Source organism: Calidris pugnax, unplaced genomic scaffold, assembly GCF_001431845.1.
Source record: "Calidris pugnax isolate Ruff unplaced genomic scaffold, ASM143184v1 scaffold4, whole genome shotgun sequence".
NCBI classification, from domain to species: domain Eukaryota; kingdom Metazoa; phylum Chordata; class Aves; order Charadriiformes; family Scolopacidae; genus Calidris; species Calidris pugnax.
Genome location: NW_015090781.1, coordinates 39,613 through 58,177, shown reverse-complemented (window position 1 = coordinate 58,177; position 18,565 = coordinate 39,613). Strand labels below are relative to the sequence as shown.

General features: G+C 36.3%; 1 protein-coding gene across 2 annotated transcripts in view; it reads left to right on the top strand.

Annotated features, from left to right (window-relative positions):
• Positions 1–18,565, top strand: part of BTAF1 (B-TFIID TATA-box binding protein associated factor 1) — a 48,419-nt gene that overhangs the window by 20,257 nt on the left and 9,597 nt on the right. For both annotated transcript variants that reach the window (XM_014959265.1, XM_014959274.1), the window contains exons 9-25: positions 1,410–1,499; positions 3,047–3,142; positions 3,397–3,573; positions 4,147–4,287; positions 4,414–4,538; positions 5,544–5,664; positions 5,739–5,843; positions 6,085–6,234; positions 6,774–6,916; positions 7,089–7,263; positions 7,730–7,933; positions 10,037–10,463; positions 11,605–11,795; positions 12,738–12,891; positions 12,990–13,099; positions 16,437–16,638; positions 17,036–17,184. In XM_014959265.1, the coding sequence (XP_014814751.1) occupies positions 1,410–1,499; positions 3,047–3,142; positions 3,397–3,573; positions 4,147–4,287; positions 4,414–4,538; positions 5,544–5,664; positions 5,739–5,843; positions 6,085–6,234; positions 6,774–6,916; positions 7,089–7,263; positions 7,730–7,933; positions 10,037–10,463; positions 11,605–11,795; positions 12,738–12,891; positions 12,990–13,099; positions 16,437–16,638; positions 17,036–17,184 (2,760 nt within the window). The remainder of the gene's footprint in view (positions 1–1,409; positions 1,500–3,046; positions 3,143–3,396; positions 3,574–4,146; positions 4,288–4,413; positions 4,539–5,543; positions 5,665–5,738; positions 5,844–6,084; positions 6,235–6,773; positions 6,917–7,088; positions 7,264–7,729; positions 7,934–10,036; positions 10,464–11,604; positions 11,796–12,737; positions 12,892–12,989; positions 13,100–16,436; positions 16,639–17,035; positions 17,185–18,565) is intronic.

The following is an 18,565-nucleotide window of genomic DNA, read 5'->3' as shown; positions in this document are numbered from 1 at the left end:
ATGTTTGATACAGGGTGCATGCATCTTAATTAAGTGAATCAATACCGAATCATTATTATGGTATGTTCTGGATGAAAAACAGGTTAAACTACCTCAAAATACATGTTTATAAAATGGCCCTGTGGCATCATCGTGCACTGTCTAGAGGCAGTCTGGATAACTAGTTCAGACTGCTTGTCTGCCTTATAGGCTTAAGCAGCTGAAGTCATGTGAGGTGAGTCCTGCTACTGGTATTTCCTTTATTCATTTGTCTGTTTTGCTGTTTCATGGTTGCAGAAGCTGAGCATTTAACTAGTAAACTCTTCATCTTTTGGCTTGTAAAAACTGGCTCATAAGTAGTCTTGGACCAAGTAAATGATTGGTGTATTAGGAACAATTAGGATTTTAAGACTAGGCTCTCTGGCTGGTTTTTATTGGCTTGCTTATAGCTTCTATGAACAACCACTGGGCTGTATGTGTGGGGATGTGTATGTTTGCATTTCATCGAAGGTATTCTGATTTAGGGACCAGCTACTCAGTTCTAGTTGTTACTGTTGTGAAATGAAATACAGTAATTTTCTGCTAGCAACAAACATGTTACTCAAGCATATCAAGTGCCCTCAAACAAAAAAATAAGATCTGTTCTAACCTATGTAAAGGCCTCAATAAAAATCCAGTTCAAAGCTTTGCTTTTGCAACTTTCTGTGTATCTATTGAGTGTACTTATCTGGAGTATCCAATTATTAGCTTAATTAAGTATCAAAAATACCAGGAAACAGGTGTGTAGCACATCTTTATAATGGTCTTCTGTAATTTCTGAAATTTTTCCTAATGTTTTCAACTGTTTGTCTGGTAGGAACATACAAGTGGCTATAATTTGCTTTCCCAGATGACTTGTTTACTTTTTTAATATTTAGCCAAGCAAGGCATGTTTGTAAGCTATGCTGAATAGTGAATGAAGGAATTCTTGGAAATTTATTTTGCGGACCCCAAAATATTCAGTGGAGATCCAAACTCTGTTTAAGAGACATGGTTTTAGGGAAATGTATATTATAAAGACAAATAGAAAGTGTTTAAGTAGTATAAGAATATTGCTTTTCTTTAGCTTATAAGCTTTCTAAAAACAGTTATCTTCTAGTTGTTCTTTCTCTGAAAACCAGTGGTTTATAACATAGTGATGTAAAACATGATAACACAATACGATAACAGTATCTTCCATGTTAGAAAATAGAAACAAAAGAAAAAAAGGTTTGTTTTGGACAGATTAAGTGATCTAATAAAATACTACCCTTTCCCACAAGTTGTAAGTACCAGTAACTCTGCAGACACTTGAAATGTCTTTATTAAGGACAAAGTATTGTTTCAGTTACCCAGTGTGGTTCTTCTGATCCTAAATATTTAAAAGCTCACTTTTTATTTCACTTTTCTAGGTTCGACATGGTGCAGGTACTGGACTGAGGGAGATACTTAAAGCTCATGGTAAAAGTGGTGGTAAAATGGGAGACAGCTCTTCAGAAGAGGTAAGTTTCCAGTCATGTAGACTTAACATATTTTTTAAATGAAGTTTAGAAAACTGACTTCTTAAAATACTTAAGCTTTGCAGAAGGTGGGTGATTTGGGGTATATAAACCATGACATTTGTCTGCTTAAAATAATCTGGATGAAATCACTTTATGCATCCCTGGAATGTTTACATTCTTTTTAAAAGGCCTGTGCAAAAACCAACACTACTGTATAAGCAGCTATTAACATGTAGGCTGTGTGCAAAGTTACTAAATGCTAGCTTCTGTACTAGAAAGTATTGTTTTCAGGTCATGGTAAAGGTATGCTGAAACAAAATTTACAAGTTCATTATGTAACTCTAGTGAAGTGTCTCAGACAATCTAATTCTATTCACTTAAATAGTAAGGTAACTATCGATCTACTTGCTTTGTTATTATGAGAAAGTATTTAAATAGTCTATTTAAAAGGAAAACATTTTTAAAAAATATGCTGACAGTAATAACTTCATTACTAATAGTGAATCTCATCCAGATTCATGCTAACTTCCCTGCTGTAAAAGCAACTGGGAGAGCTTGTGGTTTAGGGATGATTGAAGAATGAGGAGATACATTTATCAAATGTAAATCAAGCTACATTTTATATAGGGAAAGCAGAAGTTGCGCTCTCTCCTTGCTTCCATGTGGAGTAGTATTTGTTCCATGGAGATTGCAGGGTAGTAATAACACACACTGCAATGATAAGATACTTTAAACAGTTTATTAACTACTTATGGGAAGAGTATGCATACTCTAGGCTAGCTTCAAAGGCCGCTGTACATGCTATATGCAGGCTATAATTCTTTGACATGCATTGGAATATGATATCCATAATATGATGGTGGTGTTCATAAAAATCATGGTCTTTGAGGGTTGTGGTAATTAAGTAGGCAAACAGTGGGTATGACAGATGGTGCCAGAGTGGTTGCTTTTATGGGGCTGCTTCTCCAAGATTCAGAATTGCAGAGCTATTGGGTCTCTAGCAGAGGCCAGAACTTAGACTAAATTGGTCTAAATTGCTGCTTTGAATCTGGAGGAGACTTGGCTGAAAAACAAATTCATGCGACTGGATCTCCCACAGTAGAGAAGTACTGCTTCACAGATTATTTTTATTTCAAAGTATCCTTCAAACATATATTAATTGATTTGCCTAGCATATGTTCCTATCAGTCAGTATAAGTTATCAGAATGACCTTACCTTTATGTGCTGTGTAGGGATAAAATTACCTGCCTACCTTACAAGGTGCTCTCTAGCCTTTTGATGAAGGTACTATGTGTTTTTTGTTTGTCTTTTTTTTTTTTTTAAAAAAAAGTCACGGTTCTAATAAGCCAGGTGACCTGAGCCAGGTCATGTTTCTAATAAGCCAGTGCTGACTATTTTACCTTGACTATCTGTGCAAGATGACTATATTCAGTCAATTTAAACATATGTTGTCATATCTTTTATATAAACTTTAGCTAAAGCAAGCATATCAGAAATCCTTTGTGAATAAATATAGTGAAGGTGTTTAATTTTTCTCTTTCTACAGATGATTCAGCAGCATCAGGAATGGCTCGAAGACTTGGTTATTAGACTCCTTTGTGTGTTTGCATTAGACAGATTTGGAGACTTTGTATCAGATGAAGTAAGTTGTTGCTGAGTGAACAGTTAGATCTCCTACAGCAGGCTGCTGTAGGAGATACTGCAGCAGATCAGCTGTGCTTTGTACAGTTCCAGTGCTTGTGCCTGTTGTAACTGTTCACAGATGCTTATTAAAAAATAGCCAATACATAAATTTCACCTTGTTTGTATAGCAGTTTTGGTCATCTGACTCATTGGGTTATTTCTAAGTCAAATTTTGTACATAAATAATCTGGTTTATCATTTACTTTATCCTAGGTGGTAGCACCAGTACGTGAGACTTGTGCTCAGACTTTGGGAGTAGTATTGAAACATATGAATGAGACTGGAGTTCATAAAACTGTGGATGTTCTTCTGAAGCTGCTTGCACAAGAACAGTGGGAAGTGAGACATGGTGGTCTCCTAGGAATAAAGTATGCTTTGGCAGTACGTCAGGTAATAACCTTTGTGACAAATTGCAGAGAGCTTTGGAACAAAAAGCTCTGCTCAAAATTGAGGATGTGGTTGCACATTAATAGGTATGACAAAGCAAGCTTGCTTGCATTGCAGCTTCGTGTGGGTTATAAATGTGTGCCTGCATTTTTATATCCAGGCTGTAGAAGTCTGCAACTATATAGCAAAGTTGTACTGTTGTAACTTGAAAAGTTACTTGCACAAAACGTGATAAATAGAGACTATGCTTCTCTGGTTTTGATAATGCTTTCATGTGCCAGGATAACAGAGCTGAGTGCTACAAGAGTTTAGTCTATTTATGGTATTTTTCTGCAAACACTGAGCTTTGTTTACACAAAAAACCCACCCCAAATCTGAGCTGAGTTACAGTTCATTCAAGTTTATAATCTAGGTTTTGTTTCATGAATGGTGACTTACAATATTTAGATTATAGTCTTGGACCTTTTGCTTCTGTTTTATATAACAAACAGGTTTATTCACACACTCAGAGTACATCTTAGTTGTTTGGGGCATTATATCCTTTAAGTTTAAAAATGCTTGTGATCTTTCTGGCAGGACATGATCAACACTCTATTGCCTAAAGTGTTGCCTGCAATAATTGAAGGTCTCCAAGATCTGGATGATGATGTCCGAGCTGTTGCTGCAGCATCTTTAGTACCAGTAGTGGAAAGCCTGGTCCAACTTCAGTCTCAGAAGGTGATCGTTTTCCATCAATTCTGATTGAAAATTTCACTTTTGGTCTGAGTGAAGAAAATAACACTAATAACACTTAGTCAGCACTTGGATTTTTTTTTTTACAATAACCTTTCCTTATTTGTGTAGGTGCCTTTTATTCTTAACACCTTGTGGGATGCACTTCTGGAGTTGGATGACTTGACAGCTTCCACAAACAGTATCATGATCCTTCTTTCTTCCCTTTTAACTTACCCTCAGGTCCGCAAATGCAGGTAACTTCAAAATTAGTATTGCAAGTTTTACTCTTGCTTTTCCTTAAAGTGAAGGTTAGGACAGTGCTTCCATTTTCATTATGTTAGTAAGAGGCAGCAAAATAATTAAAAGGTACTAGACATTGTTTACATGTGACTTTTTTTTTCTCCTCTCTCTTTTCATCTTGGATATTTTAGTAAAGGATATTGGTTCCACTCATGTGGTGGTCCTGCCCACAAACTACTTATTTGTCTGCTCCTTGTTGACAAACTCAAACAAGAGTATGTACATCAAAACACGTGCATGTACCTGTAGAACTTTACTATTGGAACAATTCTACAGAAAGCTACAAACTTGAAAATTCACATCAATAGCACAACCAATAATTCTGTGTGACTGGTTGAAGACAGTGCCTAGTTTCTTTCTGTTTGGGACTCTGTCAAAAGGAATTGCATGTCAGTATGTTAACACTTTTCATAATACACATAGTTAACTCACAGCATCTGCACTTCAGGTAGATGTTTTACACATCTTATCTCTTTCATACTATGTGATTGTCACTGCTGAAGCTGGGTTTTGCCCAGATGCAAAATGAAGAATGAAGCTTTGTCACTAATGCTATCTTTAATTCAGCATGTACTACTTGCATCAGCTGATGTGCAAGTTCATGCATATGAGATCCAAGTTTTAAATTATTTCTAAATTCATAAATGTCTAATAAAAAATTCAAAACAAAACCAGAATACCTGTTTTTTTCTAGAATAGTTGAAGAAACCCAAAAGTATAATCTAGGAGACAACATGTTGATTCAAGCATATATTTTTACCTAGTTCCTTATACCAGCAAGAAAAACAGTATTTTCCTGAAAAAAGATACTGATACACAGTATTGTAAATGTTTAATACTTCTGGCTTTTAAAAAAGCATTTTTCGATAAAATGTTAACTGAGGATAAGAAAAATTAACTCAGCTGTGTTGCTTTTTTATCCTGTGTTGCTGCCTCTCGATCTTTTCTTCATGTAACAGTATTCAGCAATCACTCACAGTTTTGGTCCCCCGTGTGTGGCCGTTCTTGCATCATACTATATCTTCTGTGCGAAAAGCAGCACTAGAAACATTATTCACGCTTCTGTCTACCCAAGACCAGGTAAGAATTAGTTACTAGTGTTTTATTATGATACATATTGGAATCTGCTTTACCATATGATATCCTCGTTTCAGAGCTCTTCAACATGGCTGACTCCAATTCTGCAAGACATGTTGAGGCACATATTTCAATTTTGCATTTTAGAAAGCAACCAAGAAATTCTGGATCTTATTCACAAGGTATTTGCATGATTTACACAAACACTACATACTGCATTTGTATCCTGCTTTTTCATACCTTCTGCACTTTTGTACCGATAAAGAATAGTTTGTTCATGTTAATTATTTTGTAGTTAGCCTATTTTATGCTTTACTGTAGAGTGAAGGAAAGTAGGATGGTTCCTACTGTTTGTCAGCACACATGATCTTAGGTAGATCTTGTACACATTTGTTATGCTTTCCACTATGTTTGTTTCCCGAGGTGTGGCTGGAACTGCTAAACAAGGCATCTGTACAGTATGTGGTTGCTGCTGCTTGTCCATGGATGGGAGCCTGGCTCTGCTTAATGATGCAGCCATCTCACTTGCCCATTGACTTAAACATGTTGCTAGAAGTAAAAACCAGATCAAAAGTAAGTGGAATGTGACCTCTAAGTGTTCTGGGGAAAATAGGAAATTGATTTGCTGTGTATAAAGACACGTTTTAAAGGTCTTAGAGGGCAGTGATGGGGCCTTTCTACAACTATCTTTCTACAACTTATCTGTACTATCTACATACGTAAACTATCTTACAAACCTCAAATCTGTGCAGCAAAATATTTCTTGTCAGGTTATCTGTGAGAACTCAAAGCTCTGTCTTGTAGCACGCTCCCCATAAATACTTTATGTGGTTCCATAACCATCTTGGTTCCAAAACCATCTGTTTGCAGGACTGAGTTAAGTCTGAAAGTATTGTGGTGTTTCTGAAAACATGCTGAAAGAGGACCTTAGAATACTTAGCAGAGAGATGATTTGCAATGAATAACTAGCTTAAGTCTGTTATCCAAGAAACGTTCTGGCTTAGTCCAACTTTTGCAGGGTATGCTGCTTATTGGAAATGTTATGGAATATGAATTGATCTTTTCTATTACGAACACGTTTCTTTTCAACCTCTCTCGACTTTATTCCATAGGAAAAGACAGGCGCTAAACTGCGGCAAGGACAAACCCAGAATAAGGAAGTGATTCAGGAATATATTGCTGGGGCAGACAGCATTGCAGAGGATCCAGCAACCAGGGACTATGTTGTCATGCGAGCTCGGATGATGGCGGCAAAGTAAGTTTACTGGACATATGAAAAAAAAATATTTTAAAGCAATTTATCTTTTTTATTATATAGCTTTTTGACAAAATCTAATTGTGTAGACTTTTCTTTGCATCTTCATTTTGAATCATTTAATGTAGAGTAATTGTAACATTGAAGTGACTGTTCTTTCTCCTTTTGTCAGGTTGCTGGGAGCACTTTGTTGTTGCATTTGTGACCCAGGTGTAAATACTGTTACTCAAGAAATAAAGCCAGCTGAATCATTAGCTCAGCTACTGCTCTTCCACTTGAATTCTAAATCTGCCTTGCAGAGGATTAGTGTTGCGTTAGTAATCTGTGAGTGGGCAGCCTTGCAAAAGGTAGGATGTTTCTGCAGCAAAAATAAATTTTATGTACTATTTTAATCCACAGCCTGTCTGCTATTTAGTTTGAAATAACATTTCAGTTGATTAGCTAAATGGTATTTATATATCTAAATACTAAAAGCTTGATTGGAGGAATACGTTACTTGGTAGCTAACTGTCAGAACTATGAATCAGTAAACGTGTTCACATTACTTTGACAAAGAACTCTGTTCTCAAGTTGCATGTTATTTAAGATCAATGCTTCCTTTTAACGTGACTGTCTTCCCTGTATTCATTATCACTTCAGTTCTAGTTGCAGACTGAAGGTTTTGCTCATAATCTTCATTATTCTGGGTTGCAAATGTTACTGGTCCCTCTAGAAACTGGATTTTTGTAGCTAGATTGCACTGTTTTAGTGCCCAAAACCAGACAAAATAATTTTTGATTACTCAAATACAAATTGTGTCTTTTCATGTTATAGGAGTGTAGAACTGTGGCTATTTGTGTGCAACCTCGTTTACTTGGAGTCCTTTCTGAACATCTGTATTATGATGAAATTGCTGTTCCTTTTACACGAATGCAGAATGAGTGTAAACAGCTTATCTCCCTGTTAGCTGATGCACACATTGACATTGGAAACAGAGTAAACTGCAGTGTATTTACAATAGATCAAGCTAATGAGCTGGTAAGTAGAGGCATGCATGCCCTTCATTTAAACCTATTCTTGTATTGAAATGCATTATCAGCATAATTATTACACAGATAGTAACTTCCAGAAATAATGTGATGACTTTTACACATCCTTTGACATGAAATAAGTAATAGATACTACTTTCCCTGTGGTGTTTATAGACTATCTCAAAATGAGAGTAGAGTGCAAGGTAGATACTTAACATGAGAAAAAACTGATAGTGTTCTGATTTCAGGTGTAGATCCTGAAATCTACACAGAATAAACCAAAACAGGCTGTAACTCTTTCAAAGCCACTGTCAAAAGACTAGTAAAAAAACTGTGTACATTCTAGCACCTTCTACCCCTCAAGCATGATGTGTTAAAGCTTGGGGGTGTTTTTGTTTATTTTTTCCCTGGCAGCTCAATTGTTTTGTCTCTTAAAATCTGAAAACATCAGTTTTAGATGTGCTAATAAAAAGGCAGCTCTTGACATGGAAAAACTCTGTAAGTAAAAATAGAGCTGATAATGTTGGGGCAACAAATAAAAAGGTTTTTCTTCCAAGCCAAACTGGCCTCTGTATCAGAGAGAAAGATATGACTATGGACAGATAAGGTAGGATGTAAATGAAGAGCCTGGGGATTTGAAAGCCTGCAAAAGAAAACAGCACTGAGGTGGGAGAGGTGTGTAGATCTGCGGAGATAAAGTGATAGATGTGGCGCAGCTTAGGGCAGGGGAGGAAGGGGATTAGCGATTAGCGTCTTGAATGTAACTGAGTTGCTGAGGATATGAATAAGAGAAGGTTTAAGTTTGTATGATTATGGCCTTGATGACTGTAGCATGATGGATCTTGAAATTCTTAGATGGTAGTATTTATGTAGCAATATGCGGAAGCTTAACTTGGAAATCTCAACATAACTTTAAGGGTATCTATAGCTGTGTATATGGGCTGAGGGGATTGTGGCAACCAGTCTGATTATGGCTACCATCTAAAATGAATACATTCCTAAGGTAAAGCTAGACAGAATCATATGAGCTTGTAGTCTGTGAAGTACAGGAGTCTTCATACGCCTCAACTGTTTACTTTTGAATAGGGGTGCTTGACCACTGCATGTTTTTCAAAAACACCCATTCTGGATTAGAAGACATATTCAATAACTACTTACTATTTTCTGTCACTGTCTTCTGCACCCTTTCCAACTCTAAGTTTTGTGTGTGTTTTTTTTTTTTTTGAAATGCAGACATCAAACCTACTTTGCATTGATGCATGGGTCTTCATGCAATAGATGTAAAAGCCCAGTGCTCCTCCTTGCTATTTATATTTTTTTTGCATCCTTTGGTGATTCCAGTCATCAAGGTTATGTGGGGTAGAACTTTGAAGTATCTATAGAATGAAGTGGGACAAGTCTGACAGTTGAAAGACTTGATCTGAACATTAAAAGACAAAAACCAACAAAAAAAGCCCCCTTGGAGTAACCCTCTCAACAGCTGTCGTCTTTCCGTAGGAGCCTCACTACCCTATCGGTAGGCTAAGCACAGCATTTCCATAATGCTTTTCCATATCCATTCCATATTGCTTATAATCTGTTTGCTGTGAAAGATCTAAGCAACAGTGCTCAACCAATTGTGAGTGGGGAGAATATGGCAAATCCTGCAACTACTGTGTTATGCTGACATTTACCTTATATTTTTATCCCGGTCTCGTTCCTCAAAAGAAAATCAGCTGAGAAACAACCTCTTTATGCATGGGACCTTGCACATCCTTTCTGGCCTCTGGTATTTGTAGCGTATTCACCTTGGCTTATCTGTCATGTGCCAGAATATTTGGATAGATCTGGCAGATATAGGACAATCTAAATTTGGAGGAGTATGCAAACTCTTCTTTTAGCTTTGGGAATCTAGACTTGAAATGTTTGTAATATGCCTGATTTTCCCCTTGAAAGTTCAAGATTCCAGAAACTACATTTTGGAGCATTTCCTGCTATTTGCTGGAAAAATGGAGATGATAATACCTGGTGAAGTGACTCGTGTTCTGCCATGAAAACCGTGGTTTTTGGATGATAACCCATTTTTACAGTAAATGAAACAGATTTGTATTTCTTTCTTCCTTTTCATTAGGTTACTTCTGTTTTCAATGAAGTGACATCATCTTTTACTTTGAGTCCTAAAATTCTACAGCAGTTGGACAGTAAACGTCAACAAGTCCAAATGACTGTTACAGAGACAAATCAAGAATGGCAAGTGTTGCATCTGCGTGTCCATACATTTGCTGCATGTGCAGTTGTGAACTTGCATCAACTTCCAGAAAAACTAAATCCTGTTATAAAACCCTTAATGGAAGCTATCAAAAAAGAGGAGAACACGCTTGTACAAAACTATGTGGCTTCATGTATAGCAAAGTTACTTCAGCAGTGTACAACAAGGTCTCCTTGTCCCAACTCGAAGATCATAAAAAATCTCTGCAACTCCCTCTGTGTGGATCCACATCTTACCCCACTAGCAGCATGTCCTGCACAGCCTCAGAGTAGCCATGAAAACTCAAAAGGTATAATATACTCAAAACATATAATACTCAAGATATTGCCAGAATTCTTAAAATGTCTGCTTGTCTCTGAACTGTTAAAAAGTGTGTTTGACTGAATCTTGTTTTCAGTGGTTTTAAAATACTAGCAACTGAGTCTTCATTTATTAGTAATTATTTCATTTAGATATCTTAAATTATACGTTGTACATAACTAATATGTATAGCTTTCAGAAACTTCATGTATAAAAGATTTTTGTTCCAATTTTCAGTTATTTACTCTTGTTCAATTACCTACTTATGATCACATTTCATTTACTTGTGTTATGAAGCATTTTGTTGAAATTGAATCAGTATGGAAATTCGAGTAGCCTGTTACAAAAAAGTCTGACTTGTGTTATGTTCATAGGCTAATAGTAAGATAACAACAGATGAGGTCAGTGCTGGAAAGGAAAGAATCAAGGCCAGGCTGGATGGAGCTCTGAGCAACCTGGTGTAGTGGGATGTGTCCCATCCCATGGCAGCAGGGTCAGAATGAGAGGATATTTAAGGTCCCTTCCAGCCTGAGCCATTCTCTGACTCTATGGATTTTTCTTTAAATGACTATCACTTACTAAAAATGTAAGGATTGAATGAACAACACAAATTAAGACCTTAATACTCCAAGATTCCAGTGTGCTTTAAGGTTTGACCATTATACATTGTACTTAATCAATGTGACCTCCTTTGTTTCAGAGTAGAATAACATTCATATCTGATTGAAAATTAAGCTGATTGGAATAAGAAGAAATACCAGTAAATCCAAAGATACTGATGGCATCTGCTATTGTATCACAATAGAAGTCTTGAACTTTGTAAAGGACACAGAACATAAGTTTGCACAATTAATTTTTATGTGACTGAAGCTTTGTTACCTGTATTTCTTGCTGAATAAGAATTTGTGGCAATTTGCACACTTAAATTTTTTTTTCCGAGTCTGTAATGTGCTCTTAACAGAGTAACTCTGCTCTGTACTTAAATTTTTCTATCCTTGAGGACCATGATACTGTGGGGTTTTTTTTAAAGCGCATTGAGATCTGCAGATGACTTGTAGGAAGCTGCCACTTCCACCTACATTTTAAACTGCAGCTTAAATCATTGTCAGCTATTCTCCCTTTTCCTTTAGGACCCAACTCTGATAAAGATGGGATGCATCATACTGTTACAAAGCACAGGGGAATAATTACACTTTACAGACATCAGAAAGCTGCTTTTGCCATCACAAGTCGGCGAGGTCCTACTCCGAAAGCTCCAAAAGCCCCAGTTGCAGATCTCCCCACTGGCAGTAGTGGAAGCATTCCTACAGAACTTGATGAGGTAAATTTAAAAAACTTGCGTTTGTAACTTGTACATCCAGCACTCCCATCAGTTCGAAGTCAGTGGAGTTGATAGCATTATAATAGGGATGTCCAGGATCTTTTCATGAGAATACTGGGTTGATAAAAATTTTGTGGTGCAAGCAGCATATGTTAGTTGATGATTATATGAAGCTTTAAATCTTCAGTGTGTCATTAAGAAAATTAATATTCCTGAAATATCTTACATTTAGCACGGGATATGAATGCTTCAATATAAATCCATACAAATGGATTTCCACAAACTGTGCTGTGACTGTGTCCTGTTACCCATTTTAGTGTGGTCGTCTTGATGCCCAGTATAATCTCTGAAGCATTACAAACAGTATTTGAAATATGACTGGCTTTGGGATATTCATGTGACTTCCACACTTTGTATACTATTTTTTTTTTTTGTTACTGTCTTATTCATATGTTTTATTCAGCATAATTTAGTAAGACCCTAATCAGGCCCGTAATACCTGTGGATTTTGTTCTTAATTGTTAAAGTGATTTTTATCAATGCCACTTTCTGAAAAGGGTGGGAGCAAGAGAAGAAGATTAATAACAAATCAAGTATTGCTTTTGGGAAGATTTTCTAGCATAATACTGTTCTTGGTGTCCCCTATATTGGCAATATCTCAGGTTCAGGAGCAAGAATTGGATGGAAAACCTCTTGTTGAAGAGGGACCTGTGTCAGCAACAGCCATGTCCCAAAATGTATAGGATTTAAATAATCTTCATTTTTTTACTCATGTTAAAAAAAGTGGTAGCTTAAAAAAAAAATCAACCTGCAAATGTGTCATAGGTAGCTATAAACACAATCAGAATTGAATGCCTGTATAGCAATGGGAAGTGCCTTGAAAATAATTGTTGTTCTTAAATGTATCTGTCCTCACTACTTTGTTAAATTGTTTAATTCTAGGCTCAGAAACCTTATGTTGTACAGAGAAGAGGAGCTGAATTTGCCTTATCAACTATAGCTAAACATTTTGGTGCTGAAATGGCAACAGGATTGCCACATCTCTGGGATGCTATGGTTGGTTCATTAAGGACCAACATTCACATAAGTAATTTTGGTAAATACACTTCTGATTTAACCTGGGGAGAGGGGTGGGGCTGGTAGACTGGGTGCAGTATGTCAGTCCTAAACTGAACACTTTTTCTGTTTTAACAGATCGAAAGTCCTTACTGGAAAAAGGAGATGCTCCTGCCCAGGAACTAGTAAATTCGTTACAGGTTTTTGAAACAACAGCAGCTTCAATGGATACTCAGCTACATCCTCTGGTAATCGCATTCCAAAGCAGCTTTTGTATGAAGCAATTAAATCTGTTCATTGCCACTGTTTTAAATCTTTGTTTTTTAAGGTTTCTTTTTCAATGTTTTTCTAACTTGCTATCCTGTGTGTTCTCCAAGTCCTGTATCCTAGTCTTGATACACTGAAGACATAGCCTTCTATTTTCAGCAGTTAAGCTGTTATGCTTCAAAGCTATTTCTTCCCTGTGTCCTGTAGGGTGTTAAATTCTGTATTTGTTTTTGTGGGTTGTAGAATAAACCACAAAAGCAAACACCTACCTACGATTTAGACTTGGCTTACCCTTTTCTGAATGGCATGCCCAAACAAATTGTGTCCAAAGTTTGAGCTATGACAGTATTAATGCTATTGTTACATTGAAATCAACATCTCAACTCTTGCTTTATTCTAATTCTAGATTTCCAAAACCTGGAGAACAGACTGGCTCCCTGTGCAGGGAATGCAAAAATTATGGGAGACTTCAGTTACTCCCAAGTAGACTGGATTAGATGAATTTTAATTATTTCTTTTTACTCACCACTTAACATAAAAAAACCTTAACACCTCATATGCAGCAGTAGGCTCTGAACTGACTATCTCTACTCAGGAGAGAGATCCTGGAGTTAGGATAGTTCTGTGAAAGTATCAACTGAATATAAAGTACTGGTTAAAAAAATAGAAAGTTAAGAAAGAGCACAAGAAAGTCACTATTGTTCGTGCATCTCAATGCAGCCTCCAGTGCCACAGTTCAGCATAAATATAGTAGCACTGGAAGTGGCATAGAGAAGGCAACAGGGTGATAAAAATATATGAAAAGGCTCCCATGCAGGGAGTAAGTAGGCCAGAACTCTGTCCGGAAAGAATTGGCAGAAGGAGTGGCTGTAGAATTCTGAGGAGATGGAGAAGATTCTTATGGCAGATATGGAATTTTTTCTTACATATTTTAATAAAATACTGAAAGGATTTTGAGTTAATTTAGCATATGACATAGAATGACATTTTTATATGTATGTATTTTACATGTATAGATATAAAACATATAGTTATTGTGTAGATGGTTTTGGGGGTGCCAATACTGTACACAGGTTTCAAAAAGAAGAAAAAATCATAGAAAATCAAGGAGAGTGGAACTGGTTCATCAAAAGTAATATTTAGGGGCTTTCCACACTAGGAAAAAACGTGACCATCTAATATCTGACAAAGGTATCTGTGTTCATGGAAAAAAAGGCATGTATGTACTTGGGAAGATGTGAATTTCCTTCTGTGTGTTGTCCTTGTCACTAAGGACAATAGTCTTGTCAATAAGACTCCCAACTTGTATAATTCATCTTCCTAAACATAAATGTGATGAGTCTAGGACAAATTTGCTGGGTGCAGTATGTCAGTCCTAAACTGAACACTTTTTCTGTTTTAACAGATCGAAAGTCCTTACTGGAAAAAGGAGATGCTCCTGCCCAGGAACTAGTAAATTCGTTACAGGTTTTTGAAACAACAGCAGCTTCAATGGATACTCAGCTACATCCTCTGGTAATCGCATTCCAAAGCAGCTTTTGTATGAAGCAATTAAATCTGTTCATTGCCACTGTTTTAAATCTTTGTTTTTTAAGGTTTCTTTTTCAATGTTTTTCTAACTTGCTATCCTGTGTGTTCTCCAAGTCCTGTATCCTAGTCTTGATACACTGAAGACATAGCCTTCTATTTTCAGCAGTTAAGCTGTTATGCTTCAAAGCTATTTCTTCCCTGTGTCCTGTAGGGTGTTAAATTCTGTATTTGTTTTTGTGGGTTGTAGAATAAACCACAAAAGCAAACACCTACCTACGATTTAGACTTGGCTTACCCTTTTCTGAATGGCATGCCCAAACAAATTGTGTCCAAAGTTTGAGCTATGACAGTATTAATGCTATTGTTACATTGAAATCAACATCTCAACTCTTGCTTTATTCTAATTCTAGATTTCCAAAACCTGGAGAACAGACTGGCTCCCTGTGCAGGGAATGCAAAAATTATGGGAGACTTCAGTTACTCCCAAGTAGACTGGATTAGATGAATTTTAATTATTTCTTTTTACTCACCACTTAACATAAAAAAACCTTAACACCTCATATGCAGCAGTAGGCTCTGAACTGACTATCTCTACTCAGGAGAGAGATCCTGGAGTTAGGATAGTTCTGTGAAAGTATCAACTGAATATAAAGTACTGGTTAAAAAAATAGAAAGTTAAGAAAGAGCACAAGAAAGTCACTATTGTTCGTGCATCTCAATGCAGCCTCCAGTGCCACAGTTCAGCATAAATATAGTAGCACTGGAAGTGGCATAGAGAAGGCAACAGGGTGATAAAAATATATGAAAAGGCTCCCATGCAGGGAGTAAGTAGGCCAGAACTCTGTCCGGAAAGAATTGGCAGAAGGAGTGGCTGTAGAATTCTGAGGAGATGGAGAAGATTCTTATGGCAGATATGGAATTTTTTCTTACATATTTTAATAAAATACTGAAAGGATTTTGAGTTAATTTAGCATATGACATAGAATGACATTTTTATATGTATGTATTTTACATGTATAGATATAAAACATATAGTTATTGTGTAGATGGTTTTGGGGGTGCCAATACTGTACACAGGTTTCAAAAAGAAGAAAAAATCATAGAAAATCAAGGAGAGTGGAACTGGTTCATCAAAAGTAATATTTAGGGGCTTTCCACACTAGGAAAAAACGTGACCATCTAATATCTGACAAAGGTATCTGTGTTCATGGAAAAAAAGGCATGTATGTACTTGGGAAGATGTGAATTTCCTTCTGTGTGTTGTCCTTGTCACTAAGGACAATAGTCTTGTCAATAAGACTCCCAACTTGTATAATTCATCTTCCTAAACATAAATGTGATGAGTCTAGGACAAATTTGATAGCTGGAAGGGATTCTTTAATCTATATTTAAGCAACATTTAATCTGTATTTAAGCAACATTTTTTTTAAATAGTAAAAAAAATTGAGTAGTAGTGTATTTTTCCAGTGGAAAACACTTCCTTAATTATCAAGGGCTTCTTTAATTTGCATTTGGACTAAAACCTTAAACATTTTATTACACTCTGAATTTTAACTGTATTGTGAAGCAATGTGTTCAAAGTTCAGTTGTCTGTCTTCTGTTGTTCTCTGTTGTTTCAGAACAAAAAACCAATTTTTTGGTTTGAAACAATTGGATCTTCTGTAAGAGCCATTTCACGCATTCTTTAGGAAGCAACAGTGACTTCAAAAGACTGTTTACTTCAAAAATAAATCAGTAACTTGTTTATAATTCATACTAACCTTTTTTTTTTCTCCCCACCCTCTTCAGTTAATACAGCATTTGTCTCATCTCTATATGTGCCTTCAACATCCCAGCACTGCAGTGAGACACATGGCTGCTCGTTGTGTAGGTGTTATGAGCAAAATAGCTACCATGGAAACAATGAATATCTTTCTGGAGAAAGTTCTGCCGTGGTTGGGAGCAATAGATGACAACACCAAACAAGAAGGTGCAATTGAAGCACTTGCATGTATCCTTGCTTGAGTATTCAAAAATGTGGAAACCTCTTTGCAGTTGCATAATTTGGGGGAACAAAAAATGTTGCTTGAAAAAATGGAGGAATGAAATAAATTGTTAAGCTATTTTTCTCTTGTGTAGACAAGAAATAGAAGAAACTCTAATTTACATTGCCTTTACCTATCAAATGAAGTTTTGGTGGAGGTAATTCAGTGTCTCAAACCATGGAATTCACTGAGCTGAATGTAACTGGTAGATCAGACTTTTTTCCCCATTGCTTTGTTAGTATAGATCTTTGTCATCTGATGTAGTAATGACTTTTTGCCTACTGAGTGTGAAATCTGCCAGGTACATATTGATGTCAGACAGTCCTGAACTAGGAAAAACTATTTCCTTAATAACTGATCCAGGTGTAATGGAGCAGCTGGATGTTGGTATCGTTCCATACATTGTTCTTCTAGTGGTTCCGGTTCTGGGTAGAATGAGTGATCAGACAGACAGTGTACGTTTTATGGCTACTCAGTGCTTTGCAACGCTAATTAGACTAATGCCTCTTGAGGTAAGCTCAAGTTGTAAGTATGTTGAGTATGTCAAGTGTCCTGTATCCACTTTTTCACCAACCACAAAGTCCAAGCTTCTGGCTTATTAAATGCTAGATAGATGTTGAGACCACTATCAGATGATTGAAGATGTGTCCTTTATAATGTAAAATGAGTAAAATTGGACTATCTGTTACTAATCTTCTAAATTAATGTTACAGTAAAATTTCTCACTTCAATTGTGTGCATGAAGTTAAAAGTGTATATTAATTAATTTTGTGTGTAATTCTGCCTCTTCTAGTTTTGGCTCAAAAATCTTAGGAGTTAATGTGTGCTCTCCCTGGGTATGTGTTGAGTATGTGGTGAAGAGAACTGCATAAAAAAGGAGTAATAGAAACACTGTGGAGATAAGTACAGTTAGTTATTCCCAGTTCTTAAAATCAAAAAGCCCCACCCTATGGCTTTGGGCAAAATATTACATGTATTATGATCCAGTCGTATTGAATCAGTAATCAATTTGCTTCAGTTTTTCACTTCTAAAATTTGCACACCCCAGTGCTTAATATTGCACTTCAAGGACTACAAGGCTTCCAAATAACTTATTTTCACCACCAGATGGTAATAGAAGACAGTTCAGAACTTGCTTGTGTCTAATGAAAAAGAAAAGTCAATTTAATGGGTTTAGAATTTATCTCTATTTTTAATTTAGTCTTAGAATCTGGTAACTAGTAATCTGCCTTAAATGGAGCACTTTCTGCATAGTCATGCTGAAATGTTGAACAAGTTGAAAATGAGCAAAGTAGAAAAAATTTCTGGCATGCTGCTGTTCATTCCATTGCCCTTCATGTGCATCTAAATACAGTCCTATAGAATACATACAGCTTAGATATTTTTTTCTTTATAGCTACTTTAATAGAATTTAGTGAGCATTTCTTAAAAATGCAGAATACTTGTTTTAGTAATTGCATACATATGCACGGTCAGTTCATCTTTCTTTTCCATAGTTACTCAAAAACTCCCTTCAGACTTCCCTTTCTAGTTAAGGAAGTTCAATATCAGATATTGAACTATATTAAATATGTGAACTTAAAGTAGATAGATATGAGAGAAAATACCAGTGTTGTCATGGGACTATCTTTTGAATGCTAGCAATTTTAAATGTTAGGCCAGACAAGGAATTTAAATTGATAAATGTAGAAGGGTTAGTCGTCTCAGTAGGAGTAGGGGGTAAGTTGATAGGGACTAGGGAAATATATGCTTTTACGGGGAAATATATGCTTTTACGGGGAAATACTTTATTAAGGAGTCCTCTTTTTGAATCGTAGTTTGCATTGGAAGGGACCTTTAAAGGTTGTCTAGTCAAACCCCCCTGCAATAAGCATCTTCAAGGAGATCATGTTG